The sequence below is a fragment of the Sciurus vulgaris genome (assembly GCF_902686455.1).
Source record: "Sciurus vulgaris genome assembly, chromosome: 16".
Lineage (NCBI taxonomy): Eukaryota > Metazoa > Chordata > Mammalia > Rodentia > Sciuridae > Sciurus > Sciurus vulgaris.
In genome coordinates this window covers 52,751,059-52,773,799 of record NC_136477.1, presented here as the reverse complement: position 1 = coordinate 52,773,799, position 22,741 = coordinate 52,751,059, and the positions used below count along the sequence as shown (strand labels likewise).

Sequence of the window (22,741 nt, the reverse complement as noted above, 5' to 3'; positions counted from 1 at the left end):
CCTCAGCAGACTAGAATTCACTCAGTAACTACCATGCACCACATTGTGCTAAGCATCTTATCCCTTTAATGCTCACAATAACCCATCGAGACACATAATCACCTCTCCCATCTGAGGACAAGAAACAATCTCAGAGGGATAAAGTCATGTGGGATGAAGTTACACAGCAGTAGAAAAGCTACCATCATGTGGCAATGGTGGCCGTGAGAGGCCAGGGCCCAATTTCAGGTAGTTTGATGCCAGGGACCACACTGTGACCACTAGACCATACCATCTCCATTCCCTGGTCTAGAAACTTTACAGTCTGTTCTGCCTCTGTTCCCCAGTCTGGGAGCCCACTCTTTGGATGACATTTGCCTGCCTGATTGTCCAAGAGCCTCCTAAACACAGTTGTGTTCTGAAAGCATCCAACAGCAACACCTCCAATATTTTCCCAAGGGCATGCACCTAAAGACAAGAAAAAAAACTGCCTATTAGGAAGCTCCATTATGAAATCAAGGATAAGTTGGGGCATGATGGTGCACACCTATAATCCCTGCTACTTAGTAGGCAGGAAGATAGAAAGTTCAGTGCCAGCCTGGCAACTTAGCAAGATCCCATCTTGAAATGAAAATATAAAAATAAAAAGGGCTGGGGATGCAGATCAGTGGACAGTGCTTGCTCAGCATGCATAAGGCCCTGGGTTCAATTCCTAGTATGAACATTATTTAAAAAAAAAAAAAAAAAAAAAAGAGTCAAGGATAAGCCCAAGCTCAGAGGACCAGCTCCCTAGTGTTTCAGAGGGCATCTAACCTTTTCAAAAGATAAGAGTCAGTATGACACTACCTTCAGAGGTAGCCGTGGAATTGCCAATAAATGTTAGACAACCAGAATTCAGACTCCTCTGTTGAGCAAGCCAGAGATGTTGCAAAAGCATTCTTTGGCTTGATGAGGGTACCATACAATCACCCAGGCCAAAAAAAAAAAAAAAAAAATCTCCCCATGGGAATACTGGGCTGTACATTACAATTTTATTGACAGAAGTGACTTTGGCAGAACAATTACTGGAAGATCAGCTCGGGACACTGGAGTTATACGATTATATTTAAGGACCTTTTCCCTAGTTTTCATCCCAGTGAGACTAGAACCTAGAATCTTCTCTTTTCAAACAACATAAGCTATATAAACAGAATCTGAGCAGGAAAGAAGTAGTAACAGAACTCACATCCTTGGACCCCTTGCCTGAGAGTCAGGGGGCAACAACCAGGACAGCAGAGAGCACGCAGGGTAGTCTTAATTTCATAATAACAACCTGACCCTATGGAGCTTGCGGACTGAAAATGAAATCATCAGCCCCCATGAAATAAATGTGTAGCCCCCCACCTTGGACAGCAGAAGGAATCCCATCCAGAGCATCTGATAGATACTTCAGGCACCTTGAAGTTCCTCTCACAGCTATTTCCACCTCTTTTTCACAGAGGAAGAACAGGTGGACTGGGAAGGAGGAGGTGCATGTACATTAGTATAGGGGATACAACGTGAATGGAGCACAGGTTGCTGAGAAAAGCAGGGTCTCAGTCACAGTGGGACTGCTGCTGAGCTCCCAGTGCTCACTTTGGTCACCTACTTGGATCCTTCAGACTCTCCTTTCATGAAGGCACTGGGGAAACTCCCATTGTGTGGATGGTGATTATGAGAGACACTATAAATTCTTTTAATAACCCTTGTCCCATAATGCAGAATAGACAGCCAAGGTCTCAAGAACTAAGGCTGGGCAGACAGTTTGGTGGAAGAGCAAGCCAAAAAGGAGGACTGCCTCCCAGCCTTTCTTTCTTTAGGAGATAGGAAACCCAGCTACATGTAGTGAGAAGCCACCTCAGCATCTAGGATTTCAAAGAGGGGGATGGCTGGGTGATGTCTTGGGGGTTGTCTCACAGCTGTGTTCTTGGCCCTGACCATTCTAAAAGCCTAGAATGGACATAAGTCAGACCCAGAGAGAATAAGCATTGCTAATTCCCATTGTAAATAGGCCTGTCTAGGCCAGTTTCCACTTAGAGAGGTCAGAACAATCTATGAGCCCTGGGGGAATAGGAAGCGTAGGGCTGATCTATGTGTCCTCAGACTCCCCAGCCAGGCACGAGTCCTGGTCAGCATGCATCCTCTGGACTTGCTCTAACACACCTGATGATGGGCAAGAATAGAACTGAACAAAGCAGAATTAAACACTGCCAAGAAATGACTCAACAAGGCTCGGGTTGTGGCTCAGTGGCAGAGTACTTGCCTAGCATGTGTGAGGCATTGGATTTGATCCTCAGTACCACATAAAAATAAATAAAGATATTATAACACAACAAAAGAGAAATGACTAAATAATCTGCTCAGTAAAAACCAAGAGAGGGGCAGCTATGTCTAAGCACGTTGTAGGAACAGGGGAAGAGCAATGGCTGGGGAAGACCTACTCTGAGTACTCATGGCAGAGAACAAAGTCAAGTCCCACATTGCATACAAGCTAGACCTTAGTACTTGAGATGGCTCTAGGGGTTGCTGGTATCTTTCAAAGAGGAGGAAAAGAAAGATTCATCAACTGCCTCCTTACCCAAGAGGGACTGAAACAACCACACAATGGAGAAGACTGAAAGTGTATAAAAAGTCACCATGCGCAGAATGAGCAGGCTCCATTTTGACTATGGGCCCCTGTTTGACACCCACATGTAACACAAAGGCTCATTTATAACAAGTAGACTCTAAAATGTGTTTTTGTTCAGTATTCCAATGTGGAGTGTAGAAACTCAGATTTCCTACCAGTTAAAATATAAAAAATAAGCCATCAGGTAGGCTGGCTAAGGGGAAGGCAAATTTAAAACCATGACAAACTGCCTAAGACCCTGAAGTCTGAAGCAGCAGTCAACTCCAGGACTAGATGTGTTTGCTGGTATCTCTGAGTCTAGTGAAACTATCTCTAAGAACTTAGGAGAAGAACCCACTCTGTAGGATTCAGGCAGCCGTGTTCACCAAGATGAAAGCCAAGCACTGAGCTCTCACTTTTCTACCCAGAAGTAGATATACTGGAATCAACCTCTGCCTACTTGGCACACAAGCCTGAGATAGTTGCTCAAGTGATCTGTCTTCCTAAGCAGATGCAGACTCTTGGACAAAAGTCAAGTCTCCTATCTTTCCTCATACTCTACTTTGCTATATTAGTTATCTATCATTGTGTTACAAATTGCTCCAAAACGTAGTGGCTTAAAACAGTAAACATTTATTATTGGCTTAGCTTAGTAGTTCTGACTATGATCTCTTGTAAGTTTGCAGCCTAGCTGCCAGCCAGGGCTGTGCCATCTGAGGCTTTGCCTGGATATCCATTTCTGAGAAGGCTCACACAAATGGCTGTGGGCTGTAGTCCTTAGGGACTCCCACGTGGGCCTCTGCACAGGACTGCCTAAGTGTCCTCAATTGTGGCAGCCAGCTTTCCCAGCAAGTGATATGACAGGGAGCAAGCTAAGGAGCACCTTCTAGATGGAAGTCATAATTCTTTTAATAACTTAATCTCAGATGCTATAAAACATTGCTTCTGATATATTCTATTGGTCATATAGACCAACCTTGATATAATGCTGGAGGAGACTTTATAAGGGTGTGAAGATGGAAGTAGGGATTGCTGGGGTCCAGCATGGAGGCTGGATGCCATATTTGCCACTCTATATCCTCTGGAAATTTTTACTGAACATGGAATAGATGCACCTTTCTGGGTGGAGGTTGTGAAGCTGCTGCTTTGCTTTCTGAGTGGTTTGAGTTGACATGCTCCTACTCTCTGCTCATTTATTTAGCTAACAGCCCTCCAAGGTAGGAAAAAAGAACAAGGCACTACGAGTACTCTCCACCTCTAAAGGGGACTCCCTTCTCCTATTCTATTTCAGCAACCAAAAAGCTGTTTCAAGCTAAATTCAGTTTCTTATTCATCCAAATAAGTGCGTGTCCCATCAGTGCAATGAAGTCTGCTAACAGGGCTGGGGACGTGGCTCTGGGGTAGAGGGTTTGTCTAGCATGCACTGGACTCTGAGATTGATTTCCAGCATGGTGGGCAGGAGCAGGAAGAGTTGGTTAACAAGGGCAGCTTGGGCCTAAATCAAGCCATGTAGGGGTATCAAGGAGAGCTTAAAACCCGGCACTTACAGTATGTCACAGCAGCACAGGGGAGAAGGATGAAGAAGAGGATCATAAACAGGGAATTAGAAGTCATGGAGATGAGGTTTCCTGCATGGCTGCTTGGAACCTAAAACCACACTGCATTACTTTTTGTTATTATGGGGGCATTTGGAAAGCAACTCAATTTCTCCCCAATTCATGTAATTTGCTATGGTCACAGTTAACTCAAGATTGTAACTAAAGATGTTAAACTTATAAAGGGGCCCAGGAGCTGAGTCGGAATGGCCATTAGACATGAAAAAGGACTAACGTGCCCTTACCCATTTTTTAAAAAAAAATCTTCCTCTATTTATGATAGATAATTCTCACTGGATACAGACTAGGTTGACAGGCTTTTACTTTGGCACTTTAAAGATGATGTTCCCTTGTCATCTGGCTTGACTAATTTGATGAAAAGTCTATGTATGAATTCTTGTGTTTACTTCCCTGTATGTATTGTCTTTGTTCTTCTGGTTGCTTTTACAATTTGCTTTTTACCACCTTTTTCAGTAGTCTGATTTTGCTGTATCTTAATATGATTCTCTTCGTGTTTACCCTGCCCAGCGTTCATGAAGCTTCTTGAATATGTGAATTTTACATCAACTTTGGAAAAAGATCAGCCTGAACATTATTCTTCAAATATTTTCTCTTGCTTTTTCCTCTCCTGCCTCTTCTGGAAATTCAATTACATGGCAGGGCTTTGATATTTTTCCATGGGTCACTAAGGCACTGTTCAGTTTTCTTTCAGCCTTTCCCTGTCTCTGTGCTTCAATTTGTAAAGTCTCTGTTGCTTTGTTTTCAAGTTTACTAACCTATTCTTCTGTACAATCTAATTTTCTGTTAACTCTGTTCAGTTAATTTTCTAGAATTGTATTTTCAATTCTAGAACTTCATTTGGCTCACTTTTATATCTTCCATTGTGCTCCCATGATCTGATTTTTCTTCAAACTTTCAGCATATTCACCATAACTCTTTTAAAGTCTTTCTCTGGTGATTCTATCACTGCTGTAATTTCTTGGTTTATTTATACTAACTGACTTTTCTTCTGGTCATAGGTCACAATCTCCTGTTTGTTCACATGTCCAATAGTTTTTTTATTTGGGATATATATTATGATTGTTGGTGTTGTCCTTAAGTGCTTGGATTTTTCTGTCATCCTTTAAATGAGTATTGAAGTTTGGGCAAGTAGTTGTTTGTGGACCATCTTGATCATTTTGAGACTTTTTTCCCTTTTTCTCATTCAACTCTTTAAGTTACATAGCAAAAACATACCTTTATTAAGCATATGGTTCAATGAGTTTTGAGAAATATATACACTGATATGACCCTCACTATAGTAAAACAGTAATTTCCATCACCTCAATAAGTTCTTCCATTCCCTTAGCAATTTGTTCCACCTCTACCACCCCAAGGTAACCACTAATCTGCTTTCTGTCACTATAGATTAAAACACTCTTTTCCAAAATTTCATATGAATGAAATCAGACAGTGTATGTTCTTTTTATCTGCCTTATTTTGCCTGGCATATTCAACATGAGAACCATTCTGTTGCACATATCAGTGGTTTATTCTTTTTGGTTGCTGAAATTTATGGGCATGTCATAATTTATCTACTCAGGTGTTGATGAACATTTGAACTGTTTCCAGTTGGGGCAATTATGAATGATGTTCATTGAATATTCATGTCCCTTTGTGGTCACACGAGTTTTGTTTTGTTTTTTCTTCTTGGGTAATTTAGGGGTAAAGTTGCTGGGATGCATGGGCCATGCAATTTTTCTAATAAGAAACTTCCAAATAATTTTCCAAAGAGGTTGTATCATTTTGCATTTCCAAGAACAATGTATGAGGGTCCCAAAGTTTATGTTCTCTTCTACTCTTTGTATTGTTGATTATTCTTTTAATTTTAGCCAGTTATGGATATCTCACCATTTAAATTTACATTTCCCTTATGATAATAACATTGAGTACCTTTTCATGTGCTCATTGGTCATTTTTATATCTTCTTTGGAGAAATGTTTATTAAGAACTTTTGCCTATTTAAAATCTGCATAATCTTTTTACTTTTGTAAGAATTCTTTTCTTTCTTTCTCTTTTTTTTTCCATCTAGGGATTGAATTTTACGAGATATATATATATTTTATTTTATAGGGTCTTCCTAAGTTATTGAGGCTGGCCTCAAAACTTGCAATTCTTCTGCCTCAGGTTCCAAGTTGCTGGTGTTACAAGTATACAACACTGTGCCAGCATGTAAGAATTCTCTACATGTTCTGGTTATAGGGACTTGGAAAGATATTCATATTGCAAATATCTTCTTCCAGTGTGTGGTTTGCTTTTTTCTTTTCTATAATTAACATTATTTTTAATTAACAAGTCACAATTATATACATTTACAGGGTATGAGATATTCTGACATATGTATATGACGTGGAATAATTAAATTAAGCTAATTCAAAGCATGAAATATGCATGTATGGAAACAGCACAATGAAACTCATCAATTTGTACAATTAATATACATTAGTAAATATAATTTAAAATACAAAAAAAGTAAATTAGCACATCTATCACCTCACTTATCTTTTTGTGGTGAGACATTTGAATTTACTGTTACTTTGTTTTTTTTTTTTTTTCAAATGTTTCACATATTTATTCCCTAATCAACCAAAACCAGTACTACAGCACCTTTGTAACTAAAGAAAGTTCACATCCCCAGATAAATTTTCCCAACTGTCCTGATAGTGCAGACATGACAAGATGATCGATCACAACTTTGATACAGCATAAATATGTGTGCTTGATCCTGAAAGTCTTGTGAGAAGACATGGTGAGGAACTGAATACAGAACACGCACCACAATGGCTGAGAAAAGGAGAAGAGGGGGCTACTCTTTTACTGAAATACAGGTTGAGTATACCTTATTTGAAGCATTTGGAATCAGTAGTGTTCGGATTTTTTTTTATTTTGGAATACTTGCTTAGAATTTATTAGTTGAGTATCCCTAATCCGAAGTTCAAAACTTTTTGAGCATCACGTAGGTGCTCAAAAAATCTGGATTGGGAATGCTTAGCCTACATATAACACTTTATTGACTACAGTTACCTGTTATGCAAGACAGCTTAAAAATTGATTCCTTCTGTGTGAGATTTTATACCTTTTTTTTTTTTTTTTTCTTTTTTGCAATACTGGGGATTAAACCCAGGAGTGCTTTACCATTGAGGTATATACTCCCATCTATTTTATTTATTATAAAATGGGGTCTCCCTAAATTGCTGAGACTGGCCTTGAACTTGTGATTCTCCTGCCTGAGCCTCCCGAGTAGCTGGGATTACAGGTGTACACTACTGTGCCTAGCCTGCAACGTTGTACACTTTGACCAACAACTTCCCATTCCCTCTCTCCTCCCCAACTTTTAATTTTTTAACAGTATGCTTTAAAGGGTAGATTAATTTAGATTTAGTATAATTTATCACTTTTTAATGGCTCAAACTTTTTGTGTCCTAAGAAATCCTTACCTACACCAAGGTCAGAAAGATTTGCTCCTATGTGTTCTTTGAGATGTATTATAGATTTCACCTCTACATTTAGATCTGCGATCTAGTTCTAGTCAATTTGGGGTATGGTATTATGATATACATATCATAATATATACCTCCATGCTTCAATCACACCTATGCAATGAAGACTTCATAAAAACCGAAAAGCACAGGGTTTGAGGAGCTTCTAGATATCCAAACACATGTCAGTTCCTAAGACGGTGGTGCTTCCAGAGAAGGCATGAAAGCACCATACCCTCTTCTCCATACCTTGCCTGATGCATCTCTTCATCTGTATCCCCTGTAATATCAGCAAACCTAATGAGTTCCTGGGTGCTGTGAGCAACTTGAGCAAATCAGTCAAATTCAAGCTGGGGGTTGTGGGAACTCCAGTGTACTGCCAGTTCATCAAAAGTATCAGGTAAAGGGCTGGGGATAAAGCTCAGTTGGTAGAGTCCTTGCCTCACAAGGCCCTGGGTTCAATACCCCAGCACTATTAAAAAAAAAAAAAAAAAAAAAAAGTATCAGGTAAAGCCAGGTGTGGTGGCACATGCCTGTAATCTCAGTGGCTGGGGAGACTGAGGTAGGAGAATCACAAGTTCAACACCAGCCTCAGCTACTTAGTGAGGCCCTAAGCAACTCAGTGAGACCCTGTCTCTAAATTAAAATATCAAAAAGGGCACAACTATGTGAGGATTGTAATTGTCATCTAAGGAATGGGGAGTCCTTGGGGACTGAGTCCTGAGCCCTAAACCTGTGGGATCTGATACTGTCTCCAGGTAGTGTCAGAATTGGGTTAAATTGGTGGACACCCACTGGAGTCTGCCGCTATAGAACTGCTTGCTCACTAGAACTGACCTGCCAGGGGGAAGAGAAATTCTAGTTTTCAGCTGGCCTTGGGGAGGGAGTTCCAAGTCAAGAACTATGGAGGAAACCCATCACACACCTTTGATGTCAGGAGTGATCTGTGTTGTGAGTATAGAAAAATCGAGTTTTGTTTTCAATGTGGGCATGAAGGAGTGTTTTTTAAGCTATGTGCTAGACACGAAGGCCTGATTTTTCTGAGGTGCCTACTGATTGCCTGGGTGTTCAACAAGGTCTCTTCCTATCACTGCAATGAACTCCAACATCTCTCAGTCCTGGAAAAGACTCTGCTTTGGCTCCCCAGCAGCTGTTCTTCACTTTGCTCCCTGAGTTTGATTCCACAGAACACAAATAAGTATTCACCAAAGGCCTTGAGGAGCTCCCCAAGCAGATGTTTAGAGTTTTCCTCTTCATGGCTTTTTCCCTCTATGATGCTTGCTGCGAATTCCAGCTGCTCTGGTGTCCTCTGCTTTGTCTTCTCTGTTTGGCTTCCTCCTCACTACTCTGAGAGGTGGAAATTATCTCCTGGCAGGAAGACCAGAGGGCTTACCTCCTCATTTCCTTTCCCGAGGGGATCACCTCATGAGCAGCCTGTTGTCCAGTATCTGCAAAGAGCTGTTTTGTATATTTTGGCCTGCTTTTTGGTTGCTTACGTAAGAAGTCCAAGCTCTGTATACAGGTTACTTCTTCATGGGCCAAAGCCTCTTCATGCACTTCTGCACAGGCACAGATGTCAAATTTATGCACACAGCTTCGGTGATAAGCCTACTGGATTCCAATCTCAAAATGAGAAGTCTTTGGCTTTTTCCCAGTCCATCAATGATGCCTAGAAAGACTGCACTGTTGCCCTCAGTGAAAAGCCACAGTGCACTGTGCCCACTATCCGGGGATAGTGGGAACCAAGTGGCTTTAAGATCTTCACATGCAGAGGAGATGGGAAGCTCACAGAAATTAGGAAGCAGAATCCTGTGTCACAGAGTATACACACACACACTGCACTCGGTAGGCAGGCCGGCAGGAGAGGAAAGCCCAGTGTTACAGTAAGAGCCATTGGATTTGAATTCCATTTTGCCACTTAGTGGGTTTCATAAACTTGTAGACAAGTCAACCTCTTGGCACCTCAGTTTACCCAGCTACAAAACAGGCTAATCTGAGTATTCATAGAGCTAATAATACAAGGAGTGAAGTAGTTGCCATGTAAGCACTTATAGGTCTTGGCACATGAGCACTCTACAAATGTGGCTACCAAATCAGAGTAGCAGCTCTGGGGATGCAGCTCAGGGTTAGAGTGACCAGAGTACCTTTATTCTCCATCCATGGCCCCAACCTCCCAACCAGGGGTATTTACAAAGAACAATGAAAACACATCTTATATTTACAGACGCTCAAAATACCTCCCTGGGTTTGGGAATGCACCTCAGGGGTAGAATGCTTGCCTAGCTAAGTGAAGTCCTGAGTTCAACCCCTAGTTCTGCAAAACAAAAACAAAAACAAACTCCACAAATTACTTATTAATTAGAAACTAACCTCACAGGGGAGAGACATGGAGGAACTACCTTACCCAAGTTATCAAAGGACCAATAACGGGTACCTCAGCTTATGATACATGGAGGAGAAAAAATATTACTGATGCAGCTTCCCCACCTCAAACTTGTAACCTGGGTAGAACAAGAGAAAGCACCAGACAAACCTAACCTGAGATATTCTATAAAAATATCTGGCTAAGAAAGACTAAGGGTTGATCCCAGACTAAAGCAGCCTGGGGAGATGTGACAACTGGATATAAAATGTGATCCAGGACCAGGAAAAATTAGTTATGATATTATCTGAGTGACTGATGAAATTTAAATACAATAACAACACATTAATGTTAAATTTACCAAGTTTTGATCACTGCATTATGCTATGTATGTGAACACCTGGGTCCTTAGAAAATGCAAGCTGAAGTGTTCAATACATAGAAAAGTCAAGGATCCCAGTCTTTTCTACCTCTCCACTACTTGCTCAGGAGAAGATGTGACCTGGAGCACTTTTCTGAGCACAGTGTGCTCCACCATTACCACACAGGTCTGGCAGGCAAACCAAATCCAGGCACAAAGACAGGCAGGGCCAAGAACGGACCTGCTCCATCCAGAACAAAATGGGCATCCTATAGATTTCAAAGGGGAAGAACTTGGGCTAAGGTACTTAGGGAGAGTTTCTTGGAAGATGGACAGAGTGTAGCTAGATGCGGAGGAAGGGGAAACATGGTCAAGGAGAACAGGGGTGGACAGGAAAAGGTAGCCTTCTCAACTTCAAATAACATGCTAGCTCTGCTTGGCCCAGGCTACAGAGTACACCAGAATGACTAACATGTCTGCAGCACAGGAAGAGTTTGCAAGAGGATGGGGCAGTGGGCCCAAGAGTCTGGCTGTCCTGCAAGACACCAGGAGCCACCGTTAAGAGGGTTAAGAAGATCCCACTACATAATACCACAGCAGCTGCAGCCAGTAGGAGTGAGGACACAGGACTTCCCTGGCACAATTCAGGAGCTCCCATGCCATAGAGTAGGAGTAGCAAACACCTTCACACAGGGCCCTCCTACCCACCCTCGACGCCTTATGCCTCACATAACCCTAGACCAAAATTCAGTCTAAGCTTTTGACTACATAGGCCTAGCCTGAGAATCCCACTACTGAGAGAATAAGACCCACTACAAAACAGCTGCACCCAGAGTACTGTCCCATCAACAGCAGTGACATCTGAATTCAGCTCCATAACAGGACTATAACATGCTTGCTCAATGATTCACTGGAGACTTCCCTACTTGAGATATTAAATTATTTATTTAAACATACTGGGGAAAAATATATATATATTCTGCTAAATGAACTGATAGGCAATTTAAAACATTCCTGTTCAATTTCATATAAAATAAGAATTTTCTCAACTTTTGCCAGTCACTGATGGAATTTCTCACAGAGAAGTGTGAGGATCAAATTATAAAACCTGGACTCTGGACAGAAAACACACTTTTTTCTGTGCAGTATCCCTGCACTGTGCCTGCAGGACACCAACACACACCCCTTGATTCTGGACCCTTCTGTGCTTCTGGATCCTGGTTTGCTCCAGAGTTCACATGGCTGTGGGGACAGCAGACTTGGAATCTGCAGTCAGCTGCTTCAGAAAGAAATGGTAAAGTCAGAAAGCTCCAAAATATTCCCGGCCACCTTAGCCAAGACACTCCCTGCATACAGTCTGGGCAGGACTCAGTGTGTGCTGCAACTGTGTTTGAACTGTACTTAAATGTACTGTTACTATTTTGTCTCCTATGTCATGTCATGCTATTAATTGAAAATGTCTTCTAGGAAAATGGAAATGCCCACAAAGAATGCAGGTAAGACTAAGAGGACTAGAACAAATACTGGGGGAAAAGAGCATTTTGAGAAAGATGAATATATAAAAAAACAGGTTGGCCTGATGTGTGTCCCAACCTACTATGCATGCAACTTTGTGGACAAGAAAATAAAGAAAAAGCATGAAAGCTTCTGACATCTATCGAAGGTCAGGGATAAAAATAAAAAGCCCCAGGTACTCCATACCCAAGTCTTTAAAAGAAGTCTGAAAGCCCAGGACAACCCTGGTTGAGTGTCCCCATCTTTGCCCACTTCCTGGGTGCTACCCCACACCATGGCCCCATGTAACATGTACGCCCTACATCATGATGAGTGCCCCCAGATCCTGCTTCCTCCTCTCCAAAGTGGCTTCAGTGGAACCTGCCTATGGCATAAAATGCCCTTTAGAATGAAGAAGACATCTGAAGCCAAATGAAATGGCAGGGAGGATCTATCTGCTGATAAGATGGGGGTTGCAATAACTCAAGTGAGAAGTCTTTTTCTCACAGGCACTAAGTAATTTCAGCCATTCACAATCCTTCTGCATTAAGTACAGGATTTCTAGAATGTGCTGACAAGTGGAGTTCTTGTCAGAGACATTCCATAGCACAGTCCAACCCTGCTGAGGCCTGGGACCATGCTCACAGGGTGGGCAATAGGTTTCCAAGACTTGCCCAGCATGGCATGACTCTCTATGATCACACCCTGAGAGCATACAGAATCAAGGCTGGAATGAAAAACCAGGGATACTAGAGATGGAAGTGTCTCAACTCACCCTACACCTGGGTGGAATGTGGCGAAATCAATAAAACTAGTGAGCAGTAAGGAGTGGCTTCCTCTGTTACCTAAAAGCAAGCTGTCCAGAGTCAGACTGCCTGGCTCTACTGCTTACTGGCTGTGCGACCTTGGGTTACTTAACTTCTCTGTGACTCAGATACCAAGTACCTGCTTTTCCAGGTGGCTGTTAGGATTACATACCTGGCACAGAGCAAGCAGAGCACGTTTATTCACATGGTTACCAACACCTATATCAGAAGGCACCACCAACAGGGCAGTGGGTAGGAGGACACCGGGGTCTCGTTCTTTGGCAGCCCAAAAGAAACAAACAGAATAATGTCTCAGGGGTGCACCCGAGATCTGAAAGAGGCATATTAACAACACTGCTTTAAAAAAATTTTTTTTTTTAAAAAGGGTTCTTTGTCTGTCTCTCTCTCTCTTTTTTTTGGAGGTGGAATTTCACTATGTTGCCCAGGCTGGCTTCCAACTTATGTTCCTCTTGTCTCAGCCTCCCATGTAGCTGGGATCACAGGTGTGCATCACTGCACCTGGTAAAAGAAAACACTCCAAATGGAGCATGAGGTAAAGGTAGCCCCTGACTCTACAACCATTCTCTGAAGAGGCCTAAAATGGGCTAAGGTAGGCTTGCTGGAGCTCCGCAGAAGACTCAATGCCTTCTTTTCAGGCATCTCTGTCTCTGTGTTCTCCAGTCCACAAGGGGCTGCCACGCCCACTCCCTCCTACAGACCTATGCTCCCACCACGCCCTCTGTGTGGAGAGCCCATCACACCTTCTCCAGCTCAGCTCTGGACTCAAGCAGACATATCCCTGAACCTCTAGGCAGAATTCCTCATCCCTCCTCTCAATGACCTGTCAGCATGCTACAGCCCACTCCAGCTATGAGCCCCTCAAGGATGGGGAGCAGGTCTTAGCTCTTTTTTGTCAAGTCCTTAACAAATCCTAACAGTTCACCTTTCTCATACTTGGGGGACAACATACTGACTTTCTAGTTTGTACTTTTAGAGCTAATGTGAGTTTACTGAGAATACATATACTGAACAGATACAGTGCTTCTCAAAGAGAGGAGAATGGGTTCCCCAAGGAACTGGCAATGTCTGGAGACATTTTTGGTTGTCACAATGTAGGGGTTGCTAAAGGTGTATGGTGGGTAGAAGCTAAGGATACTGTTAAACACCTTACAACACATAGGAGAAGCCCCCACCCCAAGCCCCCTGGGGAAAAAAAATAATCTAGTCCATAATGCCAATGATACGAAGCTGAAAAACTAGGTTAGATGGATAATTTTCTAGCAGTGGAGTAATCTAAGAGAGGCTCACTACCTCCCTCTATGCTTAGAATAACTCATAGGGAAAGAGTTAACACTTATAATTAACATTTAAAACAATGACTCTCCTCATAGTCAAATAGATATAGGCAAAAAAATTCTGTAAAAAATCAACAGGTAACCTTAAACTACCAAGGCTGGAGTCTCCTCCTCACCAGTTAAGAATGGACTCCCTTACCTCTGCTGTTCAGACACTAGGTCTTAGCTCTAAGGGAGGATCACCATTCTCTGCACAGCAAAGGAAATCTTCACAGAGGCCAGGCCAGAAAAACAGTGAAGATGCAACTTACATATGCATGCAATGACTGCCAAATCATTTCAAATTTATGTTTTTAATGCTATCAGTAGCCATAAAATGATGTGAAGCTTTAGATACTATTTCAGAAATAAAAAAATAATTAAGAAAGATAATCAGAATTGTTCAGAATTGTTCAGGGACCTGGCTCACCTTTCGGTGCTATACCTACTAACCATAAGACTTTGTAGAAGGTACTTCATGGGCTCACTCTGTTTACAAAATGAACAAAACCCCTTCCTTTCAGGGTTCCTGTGAATATACCAAGTGCTGACTGAGCACAAGAGCTGGGAGGCTAGGTTTAATGGTCACCACGTATAGCTACAGGCCAGTCCAAATAAAGCCAGTGACTTGGACACAGGTCTGTCACCTGGAAATTGCAGTCTTATTCTAACCTCTGCCCTTTCAAGGTCCATGTGAGGCACTGCAAGTGAAAACACAAAAAAGGGTTGGCTAAAGGAGAGAGGTTATGATATCTACCAAAGCCAACTGGTTTGGGCACATGCTCATGTGAAATACACACTGACCTTTTTGGTTGGGTTAAAGGTCTTTACAGTATGTTGGCTGAAAGTAAGGACACTGTATAAATAAGAAAAGAAAAATGCTTAACTTAATTCAGAAAACAAGTCACTGAGCATTCCGGACAGGTTCTTCCCCTAGACCCCTGAATGCACATACTATCCTAATGAGGATGATGACATCACCCTCAGAGAGCCTAACTTGTGCCTGACACTGATTCAGCTTCCTTATAGACACTCCTTCTAATCCCCACAGCCCCAGAAGAAATTGCTACCCCCATCTCACTGGGGAAGAAACTGAGGCTTTGAGAAATAAGTAAGTTGTTCAAGGGCACTATATGGCAAAAGCAGAAATGGAAGCCTGAATTGGAACCATGGCCAGGGATCCTGCTATTTTTAACCTCTTGTAAAACTCCTTCAACACAACTTCATCTTCATGCAAATATTATACTAATTGCAAAGAATGTTGAACAGATCATTAAAGCAGCAGAGGCTTGATAGGCCCCCAAAGGGCAACACTTGGCTAACAGAAGTATTTAACAGTCTAAAAAAATGCATTTGATGAAATTATTCCATGATTCAGATTGTCACCTAATTCAGACAACTCCCTCTTGCCCTGATTTTTCTCCAAATAAGAAAGTTTTATTATAAATAAGGCACTAGATCACCATTATGGAAAATGCTACCAAATAAATAACCATTTAGAAAATCTGAAATTTTTCTAAAAATAAAAATCCTGAACCAGCCAGCATGCTAATATTGCCTATACTACTTTCCCCCTTGGGCACAAGCTTGGGATAGAAAAAAAGGAGTGTTCTACCTTTGCCTAGGTTGGCCCTGAGCAGGCAGGAAAGGGCATTAGCATTTATGGAGCATGAGCTGGGTGAAGGCCCAGGGACAGGTGCCTTCACTCCTGTGTCCCAGCTCCAACTGAGCCATCACTGCATTTTCTTATTTTACCAGGAGTTGTTCACTGGGTGAAAGGTTACTGAGGAATATCGTATCATTTATTAATTGACAAATGGAAATACATCTTTGTAAGGGACAGGATAAGGGGTTTTTCCCTTCACCAGCGAGTAACTGACCTTATTATAACACTTCAACAGCCTAATTTCATGTGCCTCCCAGTGGGATGTAATATAAAACATACAGCATTATGAATATGATGATGATTATGGAGTGTTCCTACCATAAAATTGCTCCTCTAGACCAAACTCAGGAAAACACAGGGATCAGAGAAAAACTAAAACACCACAATAAGGAAACTTCCAGATAATAACAGAATGTGGGACATTCTACACAACCACCAGTTGGGATTCTTTCAAAAGTCAAAGTCATAAACAAAACAGAAGTGTGCGTGGGAAGCCTGGGGCAGAAGTAAAAGTGATTTTAAAAACAGAACCAAATAAAATGTTTGCAGCCTGATTGGACCCATTTTTTAAAATCCCAGCTATAAAAGATTCATGACATTTGGGGAAATGTAAATATGCAATGGATATCAGATGATATTATGGAGTTATTATTAATTCTCTTAGGTGGTCTTGTAAGAGACTGTCCTTATTCTTAAGAGACTTAGCTGAAGTATTTAGGGATAAAGTTGTGGTACTGACTGCAATTTTCCTTTAAGTGGCTCAAGTCAGAAAAAAAAAAAAAAGAGAAATAAGGCAAATGTGGCAAAATGCAAATTGCTGAATCTAGGTAAAGGGTAAACAGGCATTCTCTGAATTAATTCTTCACTCTTCTCAGTATTTGACACTTTTTAGGATAAAAGCTGAAATGGTGCATATAGTGGTGAGGGCAGAAAAGACTGCCAACATGGGCTGTGTGTGCACAAAGCACACAGGGAAGTCAGCTCAGCATGACAAGAAACCCCGGGCACTCTTGAGATTAAGGTATCAAGGCTGGGTGAACTAGTTTGAGATTTTACTTTGGGCCACAGGAAGAAAGCTGTCACTTCTCAATGCTAATACTGCTTCAATATAATTTAGATATTTCTCTCCCTGCCAGTACCCATATCTGTGATACAAAAACAGGCAGGCAGATTTATCCAAGTTCTCAAAACACTTGTTTTGTTAATAGTCATTTCTGTCTACACTTCAGTCCTGACTCTGCATAGTAAAGGAAGCCTGAATTTGCTTTGCACTCACCAGTCCTAAGAATAAACACCCCCAAATGCCAACACACACACTGGCCAATGCTGACCTTTGGCTGACAGTTGGGTGACTATCCTGTGCTGGAACAGGAGCTCCAGGATTGTTCAGTTCTGCTGTGACTCTGGTCTGAGTGAATTCTTTTGAGTTGCAGGCTACAAACAGTCACCAAATCAAGAGCTGCTGTTCAACAGGTAAATCATGATCAAACCCTCTTAGTTAAAGTGCTTCTTACCATGCAACCAGTCATTTTCATGAAAGCCCAGAAAACCTGGCTTCTGAGTTCACTTGGCTTTCCTTAGCTGGAGCTTCTGCAAAACCCACCAACTTAACTAACAAGGTGATGCTGACACTGGGACATGCTGGTGAATGGTGGCCTGCAATAGTCTACATGTTCATGTAGCTTGAAGAACAGGCTAGATACAGAACCTGGCACACACACCCTCAACTGCTTGGACCAAGAATCTGTAAACCACCACACGTAAAGTAAGAAGTCCATCAGAGCACCATGGTGAGCAATCCTTGTGAGAACCAAAATCCTCCCCAGGGACATTAAGAGATATGAGACATCTTACTCCAGGACAAAAAGCCCCAGGAAAAGAAGAGAGCAACTGGTAAGCAGAGGAAAAGAGTGATTTTTGAGTTAAAAAAAAAAAAAAAAAAAAAAAAAAAAAAAAGAGTATAAATCATGATTCTGATGATTCACTGAAATTAGGGATGTGAAATCAGAAAATTATCTCAGTTTATCTGGCAGAGAAGTGGGTCCATCATGCTACAGAGAATGTTGGTCTAGTAAGAAAACTGAACAGTTACTGCTGTGGAAGCACCTGAGAAAAGAAGCATTGAGTCTGCTGCCTCAGGGCACACAAATACCAGGAAAGGGAAAGACTGACCTCAAAGAAGCAGGGACTATTAGTTCAAACTGCTCAGAACAGACTGATTAGCATTTAAAATAGCTTAAAGAACGGGGCTATGAAGCAGCCTCATCTTAACAAACCATGCTCTCCCTCCCTCGAGGACTGCCACTGCCACGTGGAACCTCTCATCTGGGAGCGGGCCCTCCACCTCCAGCAGCTCCACCAAACTGATAAGCAGGCTCTGTAACTGGAAGGACAGAGCCCAACAGCTGGCAGATGCATTTCCTTCAGAGCACCTCACTCTCTTTACTATCCCCACTGAAGTCTATTCCAAAGTTTAAGGCAGGCTATTAGGAATTTCCTCTTCTTCCCTGCAGTTCAAAAAGGAAAAGACCCACAGTTTTGTTTCAACAGAAACACAGAATCTGAGCCATAAGAAAGGCACTTCCCTGAGTGGGTCGCAGCCAGTGGGATATCCTCCTCCAGCTCCACAATCCCATCACCTTGACCTGCTTTGTCTGCTTCTAGGAAGGGTGATGAGGATCTTACTCTCATCTCCATTTCTGTGTTCAGGACAGACCTAGCTCTAGCCTCTCTGATTCTACTCCCCATCACTCCTACCCCAAATCATCCCAGGACTACCTGACATTTCCACAAATCCCCTTTCACATCAAGCCTTCCACTGAACCAGAGACAACCCTCTCATCCAGTCTTTGCACAGAGAAAATACCAACCACAGTGGGATTTGCACATGTGCTCACATTGAAGATTAAGTAAAGAGGCGAGAGTGTCCCTGAAGACTCGCAGGGCCAGCATCACCACTATGGCACACTTCTTAGCTGTGAGGAACTCTGCCCTGTCATAATCACATTTTCCTCTCTGAATCAGAAGTGCCAAACCCTGGGGGATAAAGCAGGCCATCAGCATCAATCAAAACCATGAAAGAGGCCAGAAGTAGGCTATGAAATCTCAGATTAGGGAACAAAATAAAAATTAAATCAGGGTTGGAGATATATAGCTCAGTAACAGATCATTTGTCTACCATGCCTGAGACCCTGGGTCTGATTCCCAGAACCACAAAAACAATAACATTAAATTCACAGTTCCTTGAGAGAGAGAGAGGAAGTTTGGAGGGAGAAGAGAAAAGTGGGAGGAAAGTGAAACCCCACTCACAATGTCTTAAAAACACACATAGTACGGCAACTGATCTGGGCTAAGTTGTCACAACTATTATTGTGGGAACAAGTGAGTATTTGTTCAGCAGAAAAAAAAAAAAAAAAAAGTAAAGCAAGTATGACCTAAGAACAGAAGAAAAAGTGGCAAACAAAGACAGTTCGGCACTTGTTGCAGGACTTATCAAGGCCAGGCAACCAGAAGAAAGCAGTGTCCAGAATCAGAGCCTCTCCAGGGTCACCTGAAACCTGGAAGAATTCACTCAAAGAAATCTCTCCATTTTAAGCAAGGTGGCCCCTCCAGCAATGGGACCCCACAAGACCTCTATATGAGACCTCCCAGGAACCAACTGAGGGGCACATTCTAGTGGAACTCCTGGTTCTGCCCACACAAGCACAGTGGAGAAGTTTTGAGAACCAGTCATTTTGGGAACTAATGCCTCTGAACAGATAGTTACAATCTTTCCTTCCCCCAAAACACAGTTACAGGAGCACTCCTAGACCTATGTGCCACATGCAGGCTCTTGTTACCCTTATTGTCAAAATAAGGGTAAAGATGTGTACTAAAAAAAAATCAACACAACCCTCCCCACCATAGCCCACATGACTCCAACCCTCCCAACCCCAGGCACATAGGACTACCAGGACCATATGGGACTTCCTTCTTCATTACAAAACTCCCAAGGAAGAGACCCTGGCGACTTAGCACAGGGATTCTGAGACCTCCCCAGACCCTCTGAGCCTACTTCTCCATTGAGCCATTAGGTTGCCTGAGTATTTATGAATACTAAAATATAAATAATAAAAATGGATTGGGAAAAGGAACAGCCAGGGGAAGCTTGATATGTGAATTCATCAGGAAAGTTTGGGATAGAGATGGAACAGGTGGAGCTGTATGGAGAAAGAAAAGGAGAAGAAGGTGCACAGAGCATGAATTTCCTGCTGGAGTATCCTCAGTGATAGGATAAAGATTGAGAGGTGGTTAAGGAGTCTGGAAACCTCTTTGCCTAGCCACATTTGCAGAGGGAGAAGGACCAGAGAGCGGGGCGGGGCGGGGGGGGGGGGTCCTGGGAAATGAAATGCAAAGGATGCAAGGTAGCAGGATTCAAAATACGAATGGAGATTGCAAATCCTTTAAGAGTGAAGAAGGTGCAGAAAAAAGCTCAGCATCACACTAGGGATTTAGGGATGTGGGTTTAGGGCGCGAAGGACAGGCTAAGAAGGGTCCTTGAGAGGGGACAGAGAGAGAGATTCCACCCAGAGCGGGTCACGACTTCAGGCTGGAAAGTGGGGTAACCTTAATTTGCGAAGACATGGTGGGAGCGGAGCGTCTCAGAAAAGAGACGTGTAGTAAGGTGGCAAGGGATAGGGTCACTCCTAACCAGAGGTTGCAGCGACAAGGGCTGGGGACCGTGTGGTCAGAGACTCGGGCTCGCTCTCGTCTGCTAATGCCCAGTTTGTGGGGGAGAAAGGAACCTCCGCCACAGGGCCTTGGTCCGCAGGCCTTAACTCTTTAGGCAGGAGGGTTCTCGCGGCCGCACTGGGCCGGGGGTTTGTGGCATCGAGATTGAGGAGGGTCTGAGGTCCTGGACTCACGCATTAACGTGCTGAAGGCCACGACGCCGAGCAGCCCCTGCAGGAAGATGCCGAAACTGTGCATGAGCGCGCCGCTCTCACAGCGGCCCGCCCCGGACGCGACAGTGGAGGACGGCCCGCCCGGCAGTCCGCGGCTCGCGTTCCCGGCGGGGCCCTGCATGGCGGCCTGGCGGGAAGGCGTGAGGCGCCGGCCCGCCCAGCCTCGCTGCTGCGGGGACCGCGCAGCCGAGCCCGGAGCCCGGAGCCCGGAGCCCGAGCCGGGAGCCGGTACCTCCGCCGGCGGCCGACTCGGCGCCGCGCGTAACCCGACGTCTGAGATCGCAGCTCCTGATTGGCCCGGCCTGGCGTAGGGGTGGGCCCCGGCGCTCCTGCTCTTCCCCGAGGGGCGGGGCTTCGACCCCGGGGAGGGGCGGGCCCGTGGATCTCCGCCAGCAGGTAGACAGACCAGGTGAGCTTCGCAGTGCAGTCCGGGATGAATCTCAGGGACTATGAGCTACAGGTAGGAAGGGCAGCAGCAAGGCCGATCTCTGATGAAATTCTTTTTCCCTCCAACGTAAATCCCTTATAACCTGGAGAATTATAAAAATAGATGTGGATTCCGTCCTCACAAATTCCGTCTCAATACTTCATGGGTGGGGCCCAATAATTTGCCGCTGGATTTAGTTGAGGAAAAATCTTGGGACTGCACATGAGCTTCCTCCTTCCAAGTCAGATATTGGGCGTCTCTCCTACTTCCCTGGACAAAACTCCAGGGAATGTGATTAATCAGGCCCCCGAGTTAATTTTACTCCCATAATTTCATTTTTATTTATTTATTTTGGAGACGGGGAATCTTGCTGTGTTGCTCAGGCTGGTCTCAATCTCCCAGGTATAAGCGGCCCTCCTCTGCATTTGGCTCCCCATAAACATAATTTAAACGGTCATTTCAACCCAAGCACTTTCATATGAGGTTTAGACTGAAAGTTGTGTGCACATATTTCCACATTACTCACTTAGGGGGTACCACGCACTTAAGGTCATATCGAATGTGATTCATAGAAGGCAGCCAAACCAGGCCTTTTGGCTCATGCCGGTAGTTGCTACTGGGGAGGCTAAGCAGGAGGATCACAGGTTTCAGGGCAACTTCGCAAGACCCTGCCACAAAATAAAATTAAAAGGGTTGGGGTGTAGCCCAGTGGTAGAGGAGTGCTTGCCTAGCATGTGAGAGGGCCTGGATTCAATCCCCACTACCACAAAAAAGAAAAAGACCCATTGGTGTTTGTCAGTCTCCAACATCCCCCTGTACACACTGACTCCCAGGAAACTGTTCTCTGCCTCTACTAGGGTCCTTAGTCTCCTCCGATTTCTCTGTAGACACCTCTTGATGATGCTTCAAGAGCCCTGAACTTCTTGCTACATACTGCAGTGGTACATACATAACACTGCAGGTGGTATGAGTCCAGTTGACAGTAGGCTACATTTGTAAACAGTAAATTCTATCTCTAGGGAAAATTTTCCCTATAAAATAGCTCCCAAGAAATTCCAATTACATATGAGGGTTAAATCTACCCAAATGCTTTCTTCATGAACTGGAATATTAATCTAATTATTCAGATAACAAAAATGCAATTCACCACCCTTCTCATACAGCACACTTTCAATTTCTGTGCCGTTATGCAGCATTCTAGCTGCATGGATGCTCTTCCTTTTTCCTCCTCCATGAACTATTCCTCATGCTTCAAGGCCCATGTGACCTCCCCAACGGTACTCCCACATTTCTATATGTGTAGTGTTTCCCTAAATTTTTTTTTTTTTAGGCTGCTTAATTACATGGCTATAAAGATATCTCTCTCCTGTACCTGAGTATTGGCTTCCTGAAGACAGGAACTGGTTTTCATTTACTCTTGAATTCAACACAGTGTCTGACACAGGACATGCAACAAAAATTTTTTTTAATTTAAACTGAGTTTTAATTTATAAATTTAAAAATTCTCCACAAATATTGACCACAAGTAAATACAGAAAATCTGGTTAAGAAAATAAGTGGATATGGGAAAACTAAAATTGCATCCCTGCCTTCAAGTCCAAGAGGGACATTATGAGGACTCATGACGATT

General features: G+C 43.2%; 1 protein-coding gene across 2 annotated transcripts in view; it reads right to left on the bottom strand.

Annotated features, from left to right (window-relative positions):
* Positions 1–20,972, bottom strand: part of LOC306646901 (store-operated calcium entry regulator STIMATE) — a 49,334-nt gene extending 28,362 nt beyond the window's left edge. Inside the window, exon 1 of one of the 2 annotated variants that reach the window (XM_079115751.1) lies at positions 20,646–20,972. In XM_079115751.1, the coding sequence (XP_078971877.1) occupies positions 20,646–20,805 (160 nt within the window). In that variant the 5' untranslated portion in view covers positions 20,806–20,972. The remainder of the gene's footprint in view (positions 1–20,645) is intronic. The other variant, XM_079115750.1, reaches the window with a different exon arrangement.
* Between the last annotated feature and the right edge of the window lie 1,769 nt (positions 20,973–22,741).